Genomic DNA, 15061 nt, shown 5'->3' with positions numbered 1-15061 from the left:
AGGAAATGAACATTTACTTAGTTCCTTCAGAATACAGAATGCTGTACAGGGTTGTGGGAGATTAAAATTGTAGATAAAAAAGTATCCAAGTCAGGGATGTGCTAGTGTTTGATAGGGAAAAAAGTATACATAGGACTCACTTTTAAATTTAATCTGTACTATTAACATTTTCTCCATCACTTTCTTCAATCTAGATGATCAACAAAGCAATAAATCAAGCCCTGCTTTATAGCATTTGCTGATTGACCAGTTGTAAATGGTTGCCCTGAAAATTTAACCAGACTCTCAGAAGCTAGTTCAAGCTGGCACCAACACAGCCCTGGCCCTAGACTCATGTAACTGACAAACTAATAGGGGGAAATGGGGCTAAATCGCCTTTGTTATTTGTTAACAGTGCTTGCGAAATATCTATCAAAGAAAAAGTTCAAAGTATTTAATAAAAAATCATACTTTAGAATTATTGGTAGATTTCCTTTATTCTTTTTTATGCCTTGGCCCACATTGCTAGGTCTAGACAGTGTTAAGAGATTGGTGTAGCCAATGAATCCAGTCAAACAAGCAACTGGTCTTTGTAGTGAAAGAATCTACCAAACTAACTGATTAAAATTGACCAATCACACATCTGGTGATAGCTAAAAGAAATGGGCTTCTGACATTTGCTTTAAACTTTGACAAAAATGGAGAAAGCATGGAGGAAAATGCTTTGGGAAGAAATGGTTGAGATCCCTGACAGACCCAGGAGGATTTAATCTTAATTCCACTTTCCTAGAAAATGAGGTCCTCTCCCTCTACAATCAAACCATAGCACCCCAAGGAAATAAGGGCACCTAGCAACAACTCCAACCCCAACTATCTGTCATGTCTTGCAGTCCCCTTCTTCTTCTGGCATCCCCAAGCCTTAGTCCCTCTCCAAGAGCATCTTCCTGAAGAGACAAGATCTAGATCCTGGCATATCATTTCTGGAATCCAAAACAACTTTTTTCTCTCCTATCTTAGCAACTCTGCCCATCTTGTGGGCAATGAGAAATTCTACCATCTAGCAATCATTCTACCAACTAGCAGAATCTTTTATCAAAACCCAGGATGTGTGTGTATCTACATATATATATGTATATATGTATATATATACATATATATGATGTATATATATAAATATTTTATGTGTATAAGTGTATATATGTGTGTGTGTATAAACCAAGATTTCTGATTTGTCACAAAGTCCTATAAATTATATTCAAAACATCTGCCTTAAGTTATAGTATGCCTGCAACTGTGCCAGATGCTAAGGATATAAAAATAAAAAATAATGTCATACTTGCCCTCCAGAAGCTGTAAGGAAATTGACTGATCACTTCTTCGTAAACTTTCTATCTTTGTTATACCAAAAAAAAGAAATAAAAAAATAAACTTTAGACCTAGGGGTATGAAGAATGCTACTTTCATCTACTGCTTTTATTTCTCCTTCTTTGAAGATAACAGTAGAATCTCCCCAGGGTGTGAAGGCAAATCTCCTTCAGACATTTGGATATCATGGCAGTGGAGAAGTAACAGAAGAGATCTATGAGAACAAGCAATGTGGACCATCGTGGAAAAAACTTTTATTTAGCATCTCTTTCTTCAATGCTGTAGTCAACGAAAGAAAAAAGTATGGAACATTAGGCTGGAATATTCCTTATGAATTTAGTTCTTCAGACTTGGAAGTGAGTATAATTTGGGAATTTTTTTAAAGATAAGATCCTAATCATTCCTTGATTCCAAAACCAATCTATCCAAGCACCACACAATAGTGAATACAAAAGCCAGGAAATGTTTTATTTTCCTAAAACATTTCCCTTCCAAAGAATTTTCACTGAATATGACATTAACAAGTAAGTATTATGTATATCAAAAGTTTTATGGCAGTTTTGAGGTTTAGTGGGTGACTTAATAAACATTTATTATGTGCCTATCATGTGTGAAGTACTGGGTTACATACTGGAGATACAAAATGAGGCCAAGAAGGTCCATGCCCTCAAAGTGTTCCCAATCTGAAGGGGGAGATAACAAGCAAATATGTACAAACAAGCTTCCTACAGGATGAACAGGAAATAAAAGAGGGAAGACACTAGAATTCAGAGTGACTAGGGAAGGTTTCCTGTGGAAGATGGGATCTTAGCTGGGACTTGAAGGAATCCAGGAAGCAGAGATGAGGAGGGAGAGCATTCCAGGCCTGAGGCACAGCTCTAGAGAATGCCCAGAAGGGAGAAATGGATCATCTTATTTGTGCAACAGCCAGGAGGCCAGTGTCATTGGATCTGAGTACATTACAGGGAATAAGATGTAGACAGGAAGGATAGGAGGAGCTGTGAAGGGTTTTGAATGTCAGATAGAGGAATTTGCATTTTATTCTAGAGGTGATAGGATGCCCATGGACTTTATTGAGCAGGGGGGTGGTATTGTCAGAACTATGCCTAGGAAAAATCATTTTGGTGACTGAATGGAAAATGGATTAGAGCGGGGAGATATAGATCCACAGAAGGCTATTGCATTTGTACAGGGGGAAAGAGATAAGGGACTCCACCAGGATGGTGGCAATGTCAGAAGAGAGAAGGGAATATATTTGATGTTGCAAAGGCTTTGCAACAGACTGGATATGCCCAGGGCGAGGGGGGAGAGGAATGTAGTAAGAGATAGTGAAAAGTCAAATATGACACCTAGATTGTGAGCTTGAGGGACTAGGAGGATGGTGTTGCTCTCTAAGATAATAGGAAAGTTAGGAAGGGGGAGGCCTTCGGGGGAAAGATAATCATTTCAGTTTTGAACATTTGGAGTTTAAAATGCCTACTGGAGTCAGGACAACTCATCTTCCCTGAGTTCAAATCTGGCTTCAGACATTTACCAGCTATGTGAGCCTGGGCAAGTTACTTAATACCATTTGCCTCAATTTCTTCATCTGTAAAATGAGCTGGAGGAGGAAATGACAAACCACTCCAGTATCTTTGCCAAGAAATAGGGTCATGAAGAGTCAAGCATGATTGAAAAACTACTAAGCATCTCATTCAAAATGTCTGAAAGTCAGTTGGAGAGATGAAATTGGAGGTTAGCAGAGTTTGGGACAGGTAGATCTGAGAATCCTTAGCACAGAGATCCATAAGAACAGATGAGATCACCAAGTGAAGTAGTACAGAGAAAGAAGAGAAGAGAGCCCAGGAGAGAACCCTAGGAGACACCTGTAATCAGAGGGCATGATCTGGAAGAGGATCCTGCAAAGGAGACTGAGAAGGAGAGAGCTAATAGGAGGAGAGCCAGGAGAGAATGGTGTCCTGAAAAGTTAGAGAGAAGGGAATATCAAGGGGAAGAAAATGATCCACCATCTCAAAGGCTGCAGAGAGGTCAAGGAAAACTGAGAAAAGGCCATTGGATTTGGCAATGAAGAAATCATTGGGGGGGGGGGCACAGAGCCAAGATGTCAGAGTAAAAAGATGCACAAATGCAGGCTTTCCCCACACAGCCCATAAAATAACTGTAGAGAGGGACTCTCAACAAATTTTGGAGCAGCAGAAGTGGAGAACAACAGAGTGGAGGAGATTTCCAGCCCAGGGTGACCTGAAAGGCCCACAGGAAACATCTGTTGCACCAGGATGTGGAGCGGAGCGCAGAGCCCAACCCAGCCTTGGCTGTGTGGCCTTCAGGGGCAGAATCTCCAGTAATCCCCAGTCCCAGTAGCAGCGGTTCCCAGATCCCTCAACCCACAGGCGCCAAAGGTCAGTGACCAGATTTTTTCAGCTGGCTGGGAAGGGAGAAGGGCCTTCCCATAGCTACAGCCTCAGGCAGTGGCTCACAGAGGCTACATCGGGCAGGTGGCAGCAGTTCTCAGCCCCTACATCAGCCCGCATACATTGTTGGATCGTAAAAACCCCTGGGGGCACTGAGGAGCTGAATATTACCTCAGCCCTGTGTAGAGGTCCTGAGGGAGCTGGTCGAACTGGAGGCCAGGTGACTGTGGAGAGGAAACTGCTAAGATTATGGGCCCAAAAATCACTTCCTGCTCTCAGACCAGTGTACATGCTTGATTGTGCCACCTTGGAGGAACTGAGATCTTACAGATTCCCAGAGTATACACTACTCTTGACAAAGGACCCAAAAGTCAAGTAATTGGTTGGGAAAATGCCCAAAAAAGGGAAAAAGATAAGACTACAGAAGGTTACTTTCTTGGTGAACAGATATCTTCTCCCATCCTTTCAGATGAGGAAGAACAATGCCTACCATCAGGGAAAAACATAAAAGTCAAGGCTTCTGTATCCCAAACATCCAAAATAAATATTCAATGGGGCTTAAGCCATGGAAGAGCTCAAAAAGGATTTTGAAAATCAAGTAAGAGAGGTGGAGGAAAAACTGGGGGAAAAAAATGAGAGAGATGCAAGAAAAGCATGAAAAGCAGGTCAACACCTTGTTAAAGGAGACCCAAAAAAAGGCTGAAGAAAATAACACCTTGAAAAATAGGCTAACTCAATTGGCAAAAGTGGTTCAAAAAGCCAATGAGGTGAAGAATGTTTTAAAAAGCAGAATTAGCCAAATGGAAAAAGAGGTTCAAAAGCTCAGTGAAGAAAATAGTGCTTTCAGAATTAGAATGGAACAGATGGAGGTTAATGACTTTATGAGAAACCAAGAAATCACAAAACAAAACCAAAAGAATGAAAAAATGGAAGATAATGTGAAATATCTCATTGGAAAAACAACTGACCTGGAAAATAGAGCCAGGAGAGACAATTTAAAAATTATGGGACTACCTGAAAGCCATGATCAAAAAAAGAGCCTAGACATCATCTTTCATGAAATTATCAAGGAAAACTGCCCTGAGATTCTAGAACCAGAGGGCAAAATAAGTATTCAAGGAATCCGCCGATCACCTCCTGTAAGAGATCCAAAAAGAGAAACTCCTAGGAACATTGTGGCCAAATTCCAGAGTTCCCAGGTCAAGGAGAAAATATTGCAAGCAGCTAGACAGACACAATTCAAGTATTGTGGAAATACAATCAGGACAACACAAGATCTAGCAGCTTCTACATTAAGGGATTGAAGGGCATGGAATATGATATTCCAGAAATCAAAGGAACTAGGACTAAAACCAAGAATCACCTACCCAGCAAAACTGAGTATAATACTTCAGGGGAAAAATGGTCTTTCAATGAAATAGAGGACTTTCAAGCATTCTTGATAAAAAGACTAGAGCTGAAAAGAAAATTTGACTTTCAAACACAAGAATGAAGAGAAGCATGAAAAGGTAAACAGCAAAGAGAAATCGTAAGGGACTTAACTAAAGTTGAACTATTTACATTCCTACATGGAAAGACAATATTTTCAACTCTTGAATCTTTTTTCAGTATTTGGGTAGTTGGTGGGATTACACACACATGTATATACACACACACACACATACACACACACACATACATAGAGAGAGACAGAGAGCACAGAGTGTATTGAATAGGATGGAATCATATCTTAAAAAGTGAAATTAAGGGGTGAGAGAGAAATATATTGGGAGGAGAAAGGGAGAAATGGAATGGGGCAAATTATCTCTCATAAAAGAGGCAAGTAAAAGACTTTTCAGTGGAGGGGAAAAGAGGGAAGGTGAGAGAAAAAACATAAAGCTTACTATCATCACATTCGACTAAAGGAAGGAATAAAATGCACACTCATTTTGGTATGAAAACCTATCTTGCAATACAGGAAAGTGGGGGAGAAGGGGATAAGTAGGGTGGGGGGGATGATGGAAGGGAGAGCAGTGGAAGGAGGGAGCAATTAGAAGTCAACACTCTTGGGGAGGGATAGGATCAAAAGAGAGAATAAAAGAAATAGGGGGCAGCACAGGATGGAGGGAAATATAGTTAGTCTTACACAACACGACTATCATGGAAGTCATTTGCAAAACTTCACAGATATGGACTATATTGAATTGTTTGCCTTCCCAAAGGGAATGGGTGGGAGGGGAGGGATGAAGAGAAATTGGAACTCAAAGTTTTAGGAACAACTGTTGAGTATTGTTCTTGCAACTAGGAAATAAGAAATACAGGTAATGGGGTATAGAAAGTTATCTTGCCCTACAGGACAAAAGAGAAGATGGGGAGAAGGTAAGGGAGGGATGTTAGAAGGCGGGACAGATTGTTGATAGGGGTAATTAGAATGCTCAGCGTTTTGGGGTGGGGGAGGGGAGAAATGGGGAGAAAATTTGGAACCCAAAATTTTGTGGAAATGAATGTTGAAAACTTAAATAAATAAATTTAAATTAAAAAAAAGAAAAGAAAAAAATTTTAATAAAAAAAGTGATATCAATTATACATGTGAAATCATGCAAAATCTATTTCCTTATTATCCACATTGTAAGAAAGCAAGGAAAATAAAGAAAGTGAAAAAAATGTGCTTCAAAAAAAAAAATCATTGGTAACTTTGGAGAGAGCAGTTTTAATGGAATTATGAGACCAGAGGTCAGATTGTAAGGGGTCAAGAAGACAATGAGAGGAAAGTGGAGGCATTTATTGTAGACAGCCTCTTCAAGTAGTTAGGCCACAAAGAACAGAAGAGAGAGATGGTAATAGGAGGAATGGAAATATTAAATGAGGGGTATTTGAGGATGGGAAAAACACGGGCATGTCTGTAGGCAGTAGGGAAGGAGTCAATAGCCAGGAAGAGATTGAAGTGAGAGAACAGGGATGACCGAGGAGGTCATCTGTTGGAGGAGACAGGATGGAATGAGATCTCTTACGCAGGTAGAGGAGTTTGCTTTGTGATGATGAGGAGTAAGGCTACTTCTTCATGTGAATCAGAGGTAAAGGAGGAGACAGTGGCAGAAGACATCTGAGTGATGTGAGATGAGGAAGAGGAGAGAAGAGGCAGCTCATGAGAAATGACCTCAGTTTTTTTCTGTCAAACATGAGGAAAGATTCTCTACTGAGAGAGTTGGGGAAGGGGGAACCATGACAGGTTTGAAGAGGGATGAATAAGTTTGAAAGAACTGTTGTGGAAAGTGGGATAGTGACTTCATAAGAAGGATTGCCCAGCAGCAGTGAGGGACCATTTGGAATTGTGTAATGTAAATGTGTACTGAATCTGAAGTCAAATGATTTTCTCTACCTTCATCAACATGTCTAGGAGCAAAGGAAGAAGATAGAAGTGTTTCGAGGCTGAGGCTTGGCAGGGTACAGTCAGAGATGTGATAAAAGAGCCAGGGACTCAAGAGAAGAAGACAGTGTAGAGTCAACCTGGTTCATCAATGGGGTCAAGATAGGGAGGAGAGAGTATTAGTACAGGAAAGACAGTCTAGGAGAGAACTGAGGGGCATCAAAGGACTGGAAGTCACAGAAGACAAATGGCGTTTGGTAAAGGATGACCAAGGGAGAAGAGGAAAGTCAATTAATTATGGTCAGGTAAAGGGGTTTGGGAATTCTTGCACATGGAGGGTATACATTTGTAGATCAAGGGTATAACTTCTTTGTGTGTGACTAAGGAAGGAGGAAGAAGTAGGTCATAAGAAGGGAAGAGGGGGAGGACCTGAGCAGTTAGAATAAATGTGGATGTGGAATCTTCTTGAATGAAGGTAGGAGTGGACTAGGAGAAGAAAATTGTGAACCAGGTACTGAACTCCTTGAGAATGGAAGGAGAGTGACCTGGAGGTCTATAGACTATAACTACCAGAATTTTGATTGGGTGGTATTTATAAATGATATATCTTATTTATTTATAAATGATATGCCTGCTCTACTATACTGATTATTTTGTATATTATAAATCTTATAATAAAAATTAAAAGGATAAGATAAAGATGAAACAATATTTTATTAATAGTACTAAAATGCCTACACTGTTGAAAATGGGATTTTTAGTGAAAACAGGAAGAAGTCTTTTCCTTTATTAGTAATATGATTTAGAGACTACTGGTTTAGATGATTCTTAAGGTGGTTTCCATTGCTAACATTCTGTGATTCCCAAAAATAATGATAAGCTTCAAGTATTTCAGTAGTACTGAATTGCCTTGAACTAACAGAGTAATTGGTAAATGATCCATGCAGACAGCCTTTCATTTCTTTTAAGGGTTTTTTGTTTCCAAGGTTAATAGCTGAGCAAACTAATTTATCCACTTTAAAGGTAGCAATGATATAATGGAAGAAAGATTGAACTGAAGAGTCAGAAAAGCTAGGTTGGAGTTCTGGGTTTAACCCTTTCTAGGTGTTGTCACTAAAATTTTCTGAGACAGTTTCCTCATCTGTACAATGAGGCTAATGGTATTTGTATCACCTGTCTCTCAGGGAAATAGTGAGAAAAGTGCTTTGTTCAACCATCAAGTACTGTTTAAATGAAACTTGTAATCATTTGTGAATTTTCTGGAACAAAATATTGTCCTGTTGTAACCAGATTCACCTTAACATTCAGGCTGGTTCTCAGAAATGTCCCTCATGTCCCACTGTGCCTCTACCTCCCCGTGTTGTCTTGTTAATGTATGTATATATAATGACAACTACCTTAATAGGAAGAAAGGAAAGAAACAAGCCTTTATTAAGTATGGCAGGGGCAGTTAGGTGGTGCAGTGGATAGAGTACTGGGTCTGGAGTCAGAAAGACCTGAGTTCCAATGTGGCCTTAGACACTTACTAGTGACCCTGGGCAAGTCACTTAATCCTATTTCCTTCAGTTTCCCCATCTGTAAAATGAACTACAGAAGGAAATAGCAAACCACTCCAGCATCTCTGCCAAGAAATCCCCAAATGGGGTCACTAAGAGTCAGTCACAACTGAAATGACTGAACAACATCTGCATGCCAGACACAATGCTAAACACTTTATTATCTCATTTATCCTCAACAACAACCCTGGGAGAGATTAATTTGTTATTATTATCCCCATTTTACAGTTGGGGAAACTGAGGAAATCACAGTTTAAGTGATTTGCCTGGGGGTTGTTTAGTCAATAAATGTTTGAGTTCAAATTTAAACTCAGGTCCTCTTGACTCCAGGCCCAGTCTTCTTTCCCCTGCATCACCTAGGTGCCTAGTACCTTGAGCAAACTATTATTTAAAAGTTCAATCTGAAGAGAAAAAAGAATACCTTCTGGAATTAATTTAAATGCTTTGAGGTCATTTAAAGCACTGGTACCCTCAATTAATATGAGTTCTATGAGTTGGCTGGAGCTGTGTTACTAACACTATAGTTTGGGGGTCTGGTTTGGTTTGGGGCCGGGGTGTTGGAGGGCACATCCAGACCCAGGATTTCATTTGTGTGGAGAGCCCCAAAGATGTACATCAGCAATTCACCTGTGTAATTCTAGTCCCTGTGAGACCTGCCTATGATCACATAGCTAGTTTATGTCAAAGATAGAACTTGAACCCAAGTATTCCACAGCTGGCTCTCTCTGTGTCTCTTTCTCTCTGTCTCTGTTTCTCTCTCAGTCTCTCTCCTCTTTTTCTGTCTCTTTCTCTTTCAATCTCTCCCCCACTTCTCTCGAATTTTTCATCTTTTTCTTTAAACCACCCAGCTGTTCTTGTGTGCAAGATGCTGAAGTTCAATTTGCTTTAAAAAAAAAAAAACAGCATTGTCATCCAGACATCTCCTTTGTGATTCACGAATGTGAGCCACTAGCTTCCTATTTAATTGTTTAAATATTCCTTTCTTTGCCAAGGGAGTCTGTCAGTGCCTCAAAGGCAGTGGCAATCAATTTCTGAAATGCTTGGCATCCAAGCTAACACAGCACCATTCCCAGGGTTGTGGAGCAATACTAAAGGTTTAAGATCATAGATTTCTGAAATGGAGGAGATCTTAGAGGTTGTCTCTCCTCCAACACCTTCACCTATCAGGTGAGCAGACGATGACCCAGACTAGTAGAATGAATCGCCTGAGGTCAAACTGACAACGACAGAGGCAAATCTGAACCCAAGTTTTGTAACTCCCAAGTCAGTGCTCTTTCCACTCTCCTGTGTTGAAACAGTGACCCAAGGCAAGCTCCTACAGAATGTCTACTGCATCGTGGATCCAGGGTATACTGCCCCAGAGATCAAAAGTTGCTCCCTTATTGTCTGCTCTATAAAGCTCTCTGAGAACTTTGGGTACTCCCTTAAAAGGATATCCAAATAAAGTCAAGTAAAATGAAAGTCATGGCTTAATTTCTTTCTTAAAAGGTTACCATCAAAATGTTAGAGATCCTCCTGGCCGAAAAGCTAGAAATTCCTTGGGAAGCAATATATTATTTGACAGGAGAAATAATTTATGGAGGCCGAGTGACAGATTGCTGGGATAGGCTCTGCTTACTATCTCTCCTAAAAAATTTTTGTAACCCTAATGTGTTGAAGGAAGACTTCAGTTTTACTGTTGATGGGGTAAGAAATGTATTTTTTTCTAATGGTCCTAATTTTTAAAAATTTTTTAACTCAATTTTGTTATATGGCTTTTACTAACATCTATCCACCATTATTGTTGTCATCAAAAAGTATTTAATAAATACCTCATTGGAAATTGTGCCAAGCTTTGGACAAGAAAACTCATAAAGGATTTATGCTTTAAGACACAAATCAGAGGAAGATACTGGCTAAGTACCCTCCTATTCACCCTGGACATTAGAATGCTCCTGCCCTCCTTGCCCTCAATTTCTTCTCCATTTCCTCCATCATCTTTCTTCTCTTTAAGCCCACTTTACCTTCCTTATGAGGGGATGAGGGTAATAGATAAGCTGTTAAGTGTCCAGTGATAGATTCCTGGCTGCTAGAGGAAAAGCTTATCTTTAAACCTGGAATGTCGCCATTCCTTTTCAAATAATTCAATCAAACAAGTATTTATTAGGCACCTACTATGTGCCAGGCTCTAGGGCCACAAATACAATGAACTCTGCTATAACACGTTTTGAAAACATGAATTTATTCCAAAGTGATTGATATGTTAGGGAACTATTTCAGCATAATGCAAATTTTACGTTTGCTTTTATTTAATTTCATCAACAAGAATCATTGAGCACAAAAAACTGTAATATTTCACAATAACTCACAAGATTCAAGTCTTCTGGATGCTCATGTCCGCAATTAAACTTCAGATCTTTTTCAAGGTTAAGTGTCACATTTATTCTATACCTTCCAATACAATAGAATCTATGGGTGGAGAAGAGCTAATCCACACCCACACACTCCATCCCCCAAACCCCATCATCTACCATGGCTGCCTGAAGTTGGCAGGGAACAACTCCATCCCCTCCCCCAAAAGAAACACACACACAAGCTTCCTTTTAGTCCATAGCCATTGATTTTGCCAGCCTAGCCTATAGGATCCAGGGCCCAGGCCAAGCAGCAGCTCCAGTTCATGGATACCACTATTATTTATTGTAGTGCTGCCATTTTTAATAAGTTCTTATCTCTTTTTTTGTATGTGTCACTGAAAAGATTTTTACCATAAGTCCTAAGGTTTTTATTGCTCATTTTTGCCTAGAACTTTTTTTATTTTTTTAGGAACAGATATGGCACGTTATAGCAGAAATAACTGTGCAAGGGATGAAGTAATCTTTATTCCTAAGAAGTTTATATTCTGCTTATTTACCACCTACTACATATAAGACCTAAACCTTATCATCCTCAAGGAGTTTATAATTTCTGGGAATATTGTCTCTAGAATAAAGTAAGAGAGACTCCTTGCCTGTATGGCATTTATTTTAAGTAATATTTATTTTTAAAAGAGCCATTGATTTAAATGCTTGGTCAAAAACTTTGTGGGGGAATCATAGAAATAATGGAAAGGTTTTCCAAGACAAAGAGGAAGGTCATCCATTGGGGATGACAGTGTCTTATCTCTCCTCTCCGTGGGCTCAGCTATAATCTCTTTTTTCTGTGTAAATAAAATCATTCCACATTTTGAAGCATTTGTGGGAGTGCCAGATACCTAAGTTTCCAAGTTTTCCCTGGGGACGTTAGATGGGGGAAAAATTACATCTTCAATATAATTGATATCTTTTTTATTTTATGCATTTAAAAACATTATTTTGAGAAGGAGTCTGTAGACTTCCACAGATGGCCAAAGGAGTCCTCAATACAAAAAGGCTAAGAAACCCTAGTGTAGATGTTGGCATGGTGGAGAGTCATCTTAGAGATCTTTGGAATAAGGCTTCAAAGTCAATATCATGAGCTTGCTGGTCGAGAAGTCCCTGCTCCGCCATGAAACAAACATCTTGTCTGAGAGTTGGTCACATGGGGAGACAAAGCTATGTTCTTAACAATGGTTTCCCTTGATATTTCTAGAAGAGAACATATCAAAGATCTTATTGAAATCTTTGAATTCTAAGCTTCATTACCATTTTCATTAGCTTTTTCATTCTCCTTTCAAGACTTTATGCATTCTCTGTCTCACTTATCAGCACCATTCTTTCATTCATTCATTCACTCACTCATATAATCCAGATTTATGGAGCTTCTATAATCAAAGCATCTTGCAAAGATGAGGAAGTATGAGTGAGTGCCTGGGACATGATTGTATGCTGCTGATTCCATGAAGTCCAAGGACCTGGGTTTGAATCCTGGCCCTATCGCTTACTCCCTGTGTGACCCTGACCAAGTCACTTAACTGCTCCTGAGGCCATTTTACAGGCCATCCCTATAAAATGAGGTAGTTGGGATAGATGACCTCTCCAGTTCCTATCAGCTCGAAAGCTAGGTCATCTGTATTTTACTACCAGATGAACTAATGTGGGGAAAGGGGGAAGGGTAAGCTCCTGAAACAGGCAGAATACCAAACCACAGATTCTTCTGTTCCAAATGCCCTCAATCTCCCCTTCTTGTTCTGTCAAGAAGAGATTCATTTAGGAAGTTCAAAACTTTCTCTTTCAGCTTGGATATGCCTGCCCCCATAAGATGCTTGTATTTCAGTTCTAAAGATAACTGAGAGTCTGTAATGAATTAAGCCGACCTTCCTATTGCCTAGTTGAAAATTGTGAAATTACTCTTACAATTTAGGAAGTTAGCAAGCAGATTGTTTAGCCTAAGGTGAGGAAATTGTACATTGGGAAATAAGATTTCTAGGGCTTGTGACATCCTTGTTTCAGTATTTCCTCCCTGGCAGCTTGGTTTCAAGAGGTCCCTGTTAGGTGGATGATGCTGTTCTGGAGAGAATGGCCATGTAACAAAAGCTAGTGGAAAGCATTTGTGATTAGAAATGTAATTTGGGAAAGTAATTCAGTTCAATGTTTAAGAGACAGCTATATGCTAATGCACTTCCAGACACCAGAGTAGACACTAAAGATGGGCAAATAATAAGTATAGTGACATTGACATGGCTCTTCAAGGCTGATAGAGCCCTGTGCATTCATTGTTTCACTTAATCTTCATATCAAAGATATATAGGGAAGACACTACCAGGATTTATTATCTTCATTTTACAGATAAGTCCAGAGAATATAAATGACATAACCATGATCACAGAGATCTTCAGTGTCAGAGGCAATCTTTCAACCTAAGTCTTTGCTGATTCTATGCTACCGTGATCCCTACCCTTAAGTCTCTGTAGGCAGCAAATAAATTATTAATCAATAAATTTAATTATTAATAAATTATTTACTAAATTGGTTTTTTCCAGACCTGTGATTCCATCAGTAAACTTTCTAACAAATGTTTGTTGAATTGAATTAAGGATCTCAAAATCTCATAGAAAAAACAAGAGATACAAACATAAAACAATAATGATAATAACTATCATTTATATATGATGATATAGATACATAGATTAGATAGATAGATAGATAGATAGATAGACAGCTAGATAGATAGATGGATAGACAGACAGACAGACAGACAGACAGACAGACAGACAGACAGACAGACAGATAGATAGATAGATAGATAGATAGATAGATAGATAGATAGATAGATAGATAGATAGATAGATAGATAGACAGACAGACAGACAGACAGGTAGACAGACAGACAGACAGACAGACAGGTAGGTAGGTAGGTAGGTAGGTAGGTAGGTAGGTAGGTAGGTAGGTAGATAGATAGATAGATAGACAGACAGACAGACAGACAGGTAGATAGATAGATAGATAGATAGATAGATAGATAGATAGATAGATAGATAGATAGATAGATAGATAGATAGACAGATAGACAGACAGACAGACAGACAGGCAGGCAGGCAGGCAGGCAGGCAGGCAGGCAGACAGACAGACAGACAGACAGACAGACAGACAGACAGACAGACAGACAGACAGACAGACAGACAGACAGATAGATAGATAGATAGATAGATAGATAGATAGATAGATAGATAGATAGATAGATAGATAGATATCTCATGGTGCCAGGCACCACGATAAGTGTTCTTTACAAATATTATTTCATGCGATCCTCACAGAAACCCTATAAGGTAGATGGTATTATTATCCCCATTTTACCAATGAGAAAAATAAGGCAGACAGAAATTAAGTAAATTGTCCAGGGTTACACAGATAAGGAGTATCTGAGGCTGGATTCGAACTTAGATCTTCCTAACTTCAAGCCCACCACTCTATCCACTGTGCCACCTAATTGCCCAATTAAATAATGATGCAAAGCAATATGAAAACAAGTCAACAAATGCAAAATTAATTCAAGAAACCTTTATTGGGTGCTTCCAAGGTGTAGCCTCCAATGTCGTGGAAAAAGAACACTTTTAGAGTCAGGGATCTGATTCTAAATTTCTGCTCCACCATTTATTAGATTCATGGTGCTGGGCATGGGTTCCTCCTTTGTGTCACATTTTCCTCATGTATAAAATGAGGAAATAAAATTAGATGGTATTGAAGATATCTTCTAGATCAAAATCTATAGAGAACCTTACTTAATGACTGCATAGAGGAAAAGGGGACATAACTACTTGAACAAGTACGTAACAGTAAGAAATGTAAAAGGTTACTTAAGACACAAAATGAATTTGGAATTGGCTGAATGGTTGGACTCAAAGAGCATCATTAATAAGTCAATCTCAACTTTCAGGGTCACTAGGGAAGGATTCCCGGGATCTGCACTTGGCCTTACACTATTGAATATTTTCATCAGTGACTTGATAAAAGAGAGGCAGCATTGCATAG

General features: G+C 39.2%; 1 protein-coding gene across 1 annotated transcript in view; it reads left to right on the top strand.

Moving 5' to 3' along the window:
- The window catches only part of DNAH14 (dynein axonemal heavy chain 14), a 404178-nt gene that overhangs the window by 356290 nt on the left and 32827 nt on the right, over positions 1–15061 (top strand). Inside the window, exons 78-79 of the mRNA XM_072647720.1 lie at positions 1473–1700; positions 10146–10343. Coding sequence (XP_072503821.1) covers positions 1473–1700; positions 10146–10343 — 426 coding nt within the window. The remainder of the gene's footprint in view (positions 1–1472; positions 1701–10145; positions 10344–15061) is intronic.

The sequence above is a fragment of the Notamacropus eugenii genome, chromosome 2, assembly GCF_028372415.1.
Source record: "Notamacropus eugenii isolate mMacEug1 chromosome 2, mMacEug1.pri_v2, whole genome shotgun sequence".
In the NCBI taxonomy this organism is placed as follows: domain Eukaryota; kingdom Metazoa; phylum Chordata; class Mammalia; order Diprotodontia; family Macropodidae; genus Notamacropus; species Notamacropus eugenii.
The sequence above is the reverse complement of the archived record's forward strand: the minus strand, read 5'-3'. Positions and strand labels throughout refer to the sequence as shown.